This window comes from Nelumbo nucifera, chromosome 8 (genome assembly GCF_055504915.1).
Source record: "Nelumbo nucifera cultivar China Antique chromosome 8, China Antique-T2T, whole genome shotgun sequence".
Classification (NCBI taxonomy): Eukaryota; Viridiplantae; Streptophyta; class Magnoliopsida; order Proteales; family Nelumbonaceae; genus Nelumbo; species Nelumbo nucifera.
The window spans coordinates 13,837,254-13,846,186 of NC_142656.1; the positions used below are offsets into that span (position 1 = coordinate 13,837,254).

Genomic DNA, 8,933 nt, shown 5'->3' on the forward strand with positions numbered 1-8,933 from the left:
TATGATTCATGGGAGGTCGGTGTGAGGCGCCCTGTGTGATGAGCATATCCCAATTCCTTAAATCAGTTAAGGTGAGGTGAGGTGTTTTTATTCTAGAGAATGATGGTTCAGTCCATGGACAAAATTTGTTGATATTTTAAATGTTTATAGATCTACAGTGGAATTCAGAAATCTGCATTGGCCCTGTCCTTACTTCTCCGATTTTTATTAACACAAAGTTCAAATCATTTGATAAAAAACCAGAGAGTGATGTTCTTGGCTTTTTTTTTTTTTGTCAAAAGAAGCAGCCTTGGATTAATTAAACAAGTCTTACATGGGGGGAGTTAGCTCCATTGTAATGCAATGATATGCGGCCCTTACATGATATGTAGGCAAAAAGATGGGCCACTTAATTGTTGTTTCTACTTATATGTACAAACTAAATATATTCAAAAGATGAAATCAGTCTCTGCAGATAGCTTCGATGAAGATGATCAGACCATTGGATTGGTTTATCTGCGGTTGCAAACTCCATTAAGGCTGCACTATCTAAGAAAACCAAAAGATGGGTAATACCATGTGATTGTGCTGCTTGTAGTCCTCCTAAGAGAGCTCTTGTTTCGGCATCATAGCTGTTGATGGCCCAGCAAGGCTTCCCTTGTGCAATACAAAGTTGATGTTGCGCATGTTGGATGGCGAACCCTCGTCCTGCATAACCTGTATTTACAGGATCAAATGAGCCATCGACATGTAAGGTTGACATGAACTGTGTTAGTGGGAAGGTGCGATGACTTTGCCTATGCTGGATGATGTGTGTTATGGGGTATTGGGATGTTGTCTGTATGACATGATATGGATCCGGTTGTCTATTTTTGAATATGTTGCCGTTCCTTGCTTTCCATATGAAATAACATATGATACTAAATCTGCTGAAGTACAAGAGTGTTTGTTGTTCACCTACTGATGATTTTAGGCTTGTAAACCATTCATTGATAATGGTGTGTGGCTGATTTTCTGATATTGTGTCTAGGTTCAGCCTGATTTGGGCTCCACACCAAACTGCTCTTGTAAAAACACATTGAAAGAATAGGTGGAAGGTTGTCTCCTCGCTGACCTTGTAGAAGCTACATATTCAGTCCTCTCCTTGCAGCCATGGTGAGCATTTCCGTTTAGTAGGCACGCTGTGCCATATTAGTTTCCATAAGAAAACCTAGAATCTATGCAGGATTTTGAGCTTCCAAATTAGCTTCCAGTTGAAATGAGGACCAAAACTGGAGCTTTCAAATGTGGACAAGTGTTGATAGGCAGACTTCACCGAATATGAACCCGACTTGTTCTTCTTCCAAATCACTTTATCCACTTGCTGGCTTGTATCTGGGATTATTGATAGAATATGAGAGACCACAGATTCTTGGAAGAACATATTTAGTTTGGCAGTGTCCCAAGATCCTTCCGAAGTGAGGAGTTCAAAGACTTTCATGTTCTTGACTTGTGATTCAAATATCAATGGGTTCAAACTTTGCGTGTGCCCCGGCAGGGTAGGTATCCATGGGTCCTTGATGGATTGGGTGTCTCGGCCATCTTTGATTGACCATAGTAGGTTTGACTTCAACTGTGATAATAGTATGGAGTGCGCTTGTTTCCACCAGGGAGGTATGTGGGAAATATTTAGCTTTTATTTGTTTGCTCCAAATACCCTTGCTATCACTCAATAGCCGCCAGATTTGCTTCCCGAACATGGGATTGTTCATAATCTCATTAGATCTGAAGCTTAGTCTTCCCTATTGTTTGTGCTTACATATCTTGCTCCAAGAAATAGTGTGTGGTTCTCCCAGTTGTATCTCCCCACCAGAACTTTCTTGTAAGTTTTATCTAATTCTGAGTTTGTGGCTTTTGGAAAGATTGTTGTTGACATGGAGAATGTGGGGATGGACTACAAGACTGATTTGACTAAGGTGGTTTTGCCTGCTTGGGACAGCAAATTTGAGCTCCATGCATTTATTCTAGCTGTTACATTACTAAGAACTTCCTCGTGGGTAGAGCAGAGCCTAGGGCTTGTACCAATTTGGCTTCCAAGATATTTGGTGCCTACTAGACCTGTTCATGGGCCGGGCCAGGCCAGGCTCGGGCCGGGCTTTTACTCTTCATGAATGGAAATTTGTTAGACCCGAGCCCGAGCCCGGCCCGACCAACGGGCCTACAACTTGGGCCCGAGTTCGCGGTGACTGTAAGCTGCGATTTCAACAGTGATCAGTTCGCGTATGAGAAAAAGAGAGAGAGAGAGAGAGAGAGAGAGAGAGAGAGAGAGAGAGAGAACTCACCGTCGCCGCTGGTGCCTATATTTGCCGCCTCGCCGGTGATTGTAAGATGAAATCACGGTGTCTGAGATTTGTAAGCTGTGATTTCAACAGTGATCAGTTCGCGTCTGAGAGAGAGAGAGAGAGAGAGAGAGAGAGAGAGAGAGAAAGAAAGAAAGAGAGAGAAAGTGAGGAGGAATGGTGAATGTTCGTCGCCTCGCCGATTGTGTGGCTGCCTGAGAGTGTGAGGACTGAGGACTAAGGAGGATGTGAAGACTGAAGAGAAGAAAGGTTCGGTTGGAAAGAGGTGAAAGAGAAGAGGGGTTCAACTAGGGTTTTTTAACTTTAATCTATAGGTTGGGCCGGGCCGGGCTATTTTGGAAAATCTCGAGCCCGGCTCGAATTTATTGCGGGCCGGGCTTTTTGGCCCGAGGTTAAGCCCGTGGACTCTTTTGCGTGTTCAAGGGGGCCGGGCCGGGCCGGCCCGTCGGGCCACCCAGCCCATGAATAGGTCTAGTGCCTACTAGTGATTTCTTCACATGTAGGGTATGTGAGAGAAACTTGCGATGATGTCGAGGCACATTTCTGCTGAAGAAGATGCTTGATTTAGAATAATTTATTTTCTAGCCTAACATGGACTCCAAGGTATTGAGGAGTTTTACCAAGGCCTTGACTTGCTCCAAATCTGCTCTACAGAATAAGATACAATCATCTGCAAGGAATAAATGTGTAACTGGAGTGTCTTCTTTGTTGAGCTGGATCCCTTCAATTTGTTTAGATGATGCAGCTAGATTGAGCAACTAGGTTAATACTTCCATTCCAATGATGAAGAGGTAAGGAGAAATGGGGTGTCCTTGTCTTACTCCCCTGCTTAATTTGAAATACTGATGAGTTTCTCCTTCTAGTTTTATGGAGAAGCTGGTTGTGGACATGCACTGATGCATTAGCTTGCACCACTTTTCAGGAAACTCCATCTTTTTTTAGCACTTACAATAGATATGACCAGCCCACCCTATCAAAAGCCTTGGACATGTCTATCTTTAGTGCCATGCACATTTTCCCTCTTTTCTAGGTTTTCATCTCTTGGTTTGGCAGGATTTGGCCCGTTGTACTTGCAAGGAAGTTCACTCTTCCTTCTTCTGGGATCATGTGTATTTGCATCCACATTCTTTGTGTCCATACTTTTTCAACCATACCTGTGAGGGAATCTTTCCAATCTCCCAAAAGTATCCAGCTCAACCTGAAAAACCAGGGCCCATGTGTAGTAAATGCAAATTCTAAACTGCCACCTTCCAAGAAGCGAACTGTTACAGGACCAGAAGTTTTCCACTGTGACTTAACATGATTCGATAATAACTCCTCATTAATTTGTTGCCGAGGGAAGAGTCGGCCTTTTAGAGTAAGATTTATTAGTTGTTGTGCTTCCTCAAGTGGTTCAAAGCTCGGTGATTGACCGTCATCCTCTATGTCCACTGCATGAGAAAAATAAGCTTCAAATTCTTCTTCTGCATGCATGATATTGGAGGTGCTGACTATTTCTTTGCCTTTTGTCGACATGCTCGACAAGACGAAACTTGGCGTGGCCAATGTGTTAGCAGTTGAATCCCAATGGAAGCCCTGTTCAGGACTTCGGGGAGAGGGTAGACGGTTAAGGGAGCCGGTTAGGTAAAAGGTTGGGAGTAGGGGTATCAATGGTATTCGAAAACCCAATTTCGAATTCGATATTCGACATAATCTAATCGAATTCGGATAATTCAAATATCTAATAGGTCGAATTCGGATATTCTATTCTTACTGAATAGTTAATCGGATTCAAATTCGAATATAACCTGATTAGATTCGATAAATACAACTGATTATTTAATTCTTATATAATATATAAAATATTTTATATAATTTATATATAATAATTAAGTTATATAAATAATGTATATATTTATGTGTTTTATATCAATAGAATATTTATTTTATATATTTATTAATTATCTAAAATAATTAATTAATCAAATTCGAATCGAATCAAATATTCGAATATTTAATCGGATTCGAATTCAAATATTAATTTTTAATATCCATCGGATATCAAATCGAATTCAGATATCATATTTTTCTAATCAGATATCAAATCATATTTTTCTAATCAGATTCGAATTCATATATTAATTTTCAATTTCCATCGGATATCAAATCGAATTCAGATATCATATTTTTCTAATCCTATTCGAATTCGATCCGTTTACAACTTGTGGTTAGACGAGCAGTTAGGGTGTCTGGTAATGATTTCTGCTGGCGTTTTTCGCTTTACAGACATTTAGTCGAGTTGCCGTCGAGATAGAGGGTAACAGACGCAGGGTCAGGGAATTCAACTAACTATGAATCTATGATGTTATTGGCTTTTGGGCTCCACCAAAAACCAACCTCTATAGATTTACACGTCAGAAAGGGTACAAATGGGATTAAAAATAGGAATACAATTCAGATGTGGGTCATCTATGTGGGTCAGACAACCCAATCCCGTACACCTCCAATAATTCAACTCAATGACTCACCAGTCACCACCAAATTGCAATATATACACAACAGATATCTCTGAAATCCTCTCACAAACAAAAAACAAAAATCTTCAATGACCACCTATCTCTAATATGTGGAACCACCTCCCCTTTGATCTTCTTGCCAGGATCTTCTCCTTCCTCTCGCCGGACTCCTTGGCGCGTGCTACAACAGCCTGCAAGCACTGGCAGACGTGTGCCAAGGCTTGCACTTCCTACACAGTCCCAGCAGAGCTCCGGCCGTGCCAACCTCCGTGGTTCCTCGCCGTTCATTCGCGCAACCGGGGGCTCTCCTGCTACGTTCACAACCCAGCTCTTGATCGGTGGCACTCTCTCCCTCTCGACTTCCTCCCGGACCCAATTCGCCCAATTGCTCCGATTGGCATTCTCCTTCTCTACAGACCCGCCATCTCATCTCCCCTCCAATTGGCGCTGTGCAACCTGTTCACCAGACGTTACAGACTTCTTCCCGCCTTAAACATCCCACGCACCAGCCCGGCTGTGAGCGTGATTGGGGTGGATAAGACTGGAGATGATGCCCTCTCCTCCTTCAGAGTTTACGTCGCCGGAGGCATGTCGACGGCAACCCGTGGGGGTACCACATATGAACCCACGATGGAAATGTATGATTCACGAGCTGATGAATGGCAGAGTCTTGGACGGATGCCGATTGAATTTGCGGTGAGGCTGACAGTTTGGACCCCGAATGAGAGTGTGTACTCTGATGGGTTTCTGTATTGGATGACATCTGCCCGTGCCTACAGCGTGATGGGCTTCGAGGTGAGCACTGGTTTGTGGAAGGAGGTGAAGGTGCCGAAGGCAGATCGACTGGAGTTCGCAGCTCTGGTGAGGCGAAAGGGAAGGCTGGCGCTTGTTGGGGGAGACTGTGAGGGACAAGCTTGCATATGGGAGCTTGGAGCTGGAGATGAATGGGTATTGGTGGAAATGGTGCCAACGGAATTGGGAAGGAGGTTTCTTGGGGGCAAAGGAAACTGGTTTAGCACCAAGTGTGTGGGGATTGATGAGGCTGTATACTTGTACAGGGATCTTGAGTCTGAATTGTTGGTTTGGAGAGAAGTACCAGAAAAGGGTAGATGGGAATGGGTTTGGATTGAAGGTTGTAGTTGCATTAAGGGAGAACAAGTTCCAAAATTCCGAGTTAAAGGAATGCTTCTCCAACCCAGTCTAACTCCCTCTTACACTCTTTGATCTGTCAGAGTCGGAGAGATTTGTTCATTGGTGTCGTTCACTCTGTATGTCCTGTGATTGTATCTGTAATTCTGTATTTTTTTCAGCTGTTGAAACTGAAATAGTCGCTCTGCAGCTGTTGGTGTTAGATGTACTTCTAGCGTCCCATAAGCACCGTTACACCACAGATCAGGCATCTGAGAAAATCCAATGATGTTGGTTTCATCTTCAACTCAGTTCGACTGGTTTTCTCCCACAAGATATGCGCAGTAACAATTTCGCCCAAGTTCCACACTTGGGCAAATGGTTTGCTTAGATCTACACCAGCTCTATATCTCCACCTTGAAGTAGATTTTTTCTTTCTCAAATCCCAAAACCAAATAAAGCACAATCCTACAAGTTCCAAGAATTTAATAAGGCTAAAACAAAATTATTTTATCGAATAAGAGGTTGGACATAGACAAGAAATTAATCGTGATTTGTCAAATACCTCCAATCTGGCAATCCCACTTGTGGTTGCTAATTAGTAAGAAGAGAATATGCCGGAAAAATTCAATTCCAATTTCAACTTTCGAATATAAAAACTGTTCACAACAACCAAAATGAACAGACTAATAAAAAGTGATTTGGCCAACTTCGTTTCAGAATAACATCCGGGTTGCCAGATTCTTATTTGTCTACCATCTCTTTATTAGGGATGGAAACTGTCAGGTATCGGTTAGGATTTAATCCAAACCCATCATCCATAAAAAAATAAGCTTCCAATACTGTCCTAACAGGCCACTGCAGTCACACATTGGGAATATCTCCCCTGTCATTCATGGGAAGATGTTCCGAATGTATGACTGCAATGGCTGGTTGAAATATTATAAACTTGTCATGGATTGAATTATTATAAACCAATTCTGACCTAAAAAATTAGAGCCAACTGGTAGGGATGCAACTTCATCAGGTTCAATTTGAGCCAAAAAAAAAAAAAACTAACCTCATCCAAAATTTTCCGCAGTTGAACTTGGATTTCAATCCTCAAGCTGGGCCTAGGCCTAAACCCTGACTTTTTTTTACCTGGGTCCAAGCCCGAGCCAACTGTAACCAAACTCTAGCCCAGCCCAATTATATATATTCCCTACATCCCAATTTAGACAGGTTTAGGGCCTTTTTCAATGAATTGTGCCAATAATACGGTCTTGGGTCTTAAGTCAAAGTTTTAAGGTTGGGCTTGGGTTAACCTTAAACCCACCCCAACCTGCCCAAGCTGCACGCATAGACTATGTTTGGTTTGATAAAAAATAAGAAAGAAACAAAGAGTTGAAGGAAAATTCTCAAGTAATTTCCACAAAAATCCTTTATGAACTTCTCCATCAACTTTTTCTTTTATCAAACCAAACACAGCTTTAGTTGATGGAAATAGACATTTTTTTTTTCTAAAAATGCCCTTGATAAGAAAAGTATTAGTTTTGCCTCCAAAGCAAACACAGTCCTACTGTCCCAAGTTTCTATTTCTTTTATCCATTTTCAACTTTTCATTCCCTAGCAGAAAAGCTTTATAAATAGGAATATTTTTGACTATATAATATACAAGCTAGAAGTAAAATAGACTATTTTTTGGATAAAGGTAAAGTAGACTTTCAAAAAGTTTTAAATGCCAAACAAGTACTTTCAATCAAAAGTTACACCCAGTTATTACCCTTAAAACTAATCTTCGCTTTTACCCAAAAAAAAAAAAAAACTAATCTTCATAATATTGATTAACATTATAAGCATGCATCTTAAGAAATTAACCACTAATACAAGTTAAACCCATTTATGTTATGTCATGAAGAGAGTATCGTTGAAAAACCCAAGTGACATTTATCACCCACTAACCACTATATACTTTCGACCCACTAAGGGGGCATTCTACAAGGTGATTTTTTTTTTATGTCAGTTCCAAAAACAAATTAAAACCTTGAAAACAGATTATTTTACAAAACACAAGCACAAAAAAAAAAAAACATGTTCTTAGTTGTGTGTTTGTTTTCTGTTTTTAAAACTGAAACCATGTACTAATTATTCAAAAGCATGGTTTCATCTGATTATTCAATTTCATGTTCCATAAATCATACAATATTTATATGGGTTCGACTATGACATGGAAAAGATTATATCAGAAAAATGTCTGACAAATCAATTGGAATCATAGACATGGTAGCCAATCAGGTGTTATTTATCAAAACTCATGGGTGGGTTTTGGTTGGTCAAAACTCTTTCGATATCATGTCTTTTCTGCATCATAGATTTTCCCTATCTATATTAAAACAGTTGTTTTTGTTTTAAAAACCAATATTTTGTTGGTTTCAAAAACACATAAACTTGTTTTTCCTTTTGAAAATAAAAACAGAGTTCAAGAACATGTTTTTGTTTTTTGCTGATGTGGCAATTTCAAAAACAAATGAAAACAAAAGTATTCATATTGTAGAACGCCCCCTAATTGACTCTATTATTTGGTCCCTAATAATTCTTCATTGTTTTGCGGGGAAAAACTCTATGGTTTCTGTGTTTTGATAATTTAGACCTACCATGGAAAGATAGTAATGTTTGTTTTGAGAGAAAGTAGGAGAAACAGAAAGTTGAGTGAAATTTGTTTAAGATATTTCGGTTTTTGTCTTGGTTATGTTTGTCAAAGAATTTTTCCTCAATTTTCTGGTGGTCTCTTACTTTTTCTCAATATAAACACTACTTTAGGGAAATACCATTGCAGAAGACAAGCTTGTTGAAATTGCTCTTGTGGGGAATAGAATCTACCAACCTAATTTGTGGTTGCCAAGGGGAACGTTATGACCTAAGGCTTAGTTTGGAAAGAGTACAAATATAAATACATACAAAATAATACAAAATACAAGGTTTTGCACTCTACGTATTTGTATTTGTACTCCTT

General features: G+C 40.2%; 1 protein-coding gene across 1 annotated transcript; it reads left to right on the forward strand.

Annotated features, from left to right (window-relative positions):
* Window positions 1-4,796: 4,796 nt before the first annotated feature.
* On the forward strand, window positions 4,797-6,248 carry LOC104592382 (protein UNUSUAL FLORAL ORGANS-like). The gene has a single exon (XM_010251727.3). It carries the CDS (start codon window positions 4,922-4,924, stop codon window positions 6,035-6,037), a length of 1,116 nt encoding a protein of 371 aa, XP_010250029.1. The 5' UTR covers window positions 4,797-4,921; the 3' UTR covers window positions 6,038-6,248.
* The last annotated feature ends 2,685 nt before the right edge of the window (window positions 6,249-8,933 follow it).

Coding starts and splice junctions, on each gene's coding strand:
- LOC104592382 (XM_010251727.3), top strand. CDS start 4,922: ATGTGGAACCACCTCCCCTTTGATCTTCTTGCCAGGATCTTCTCCTTC.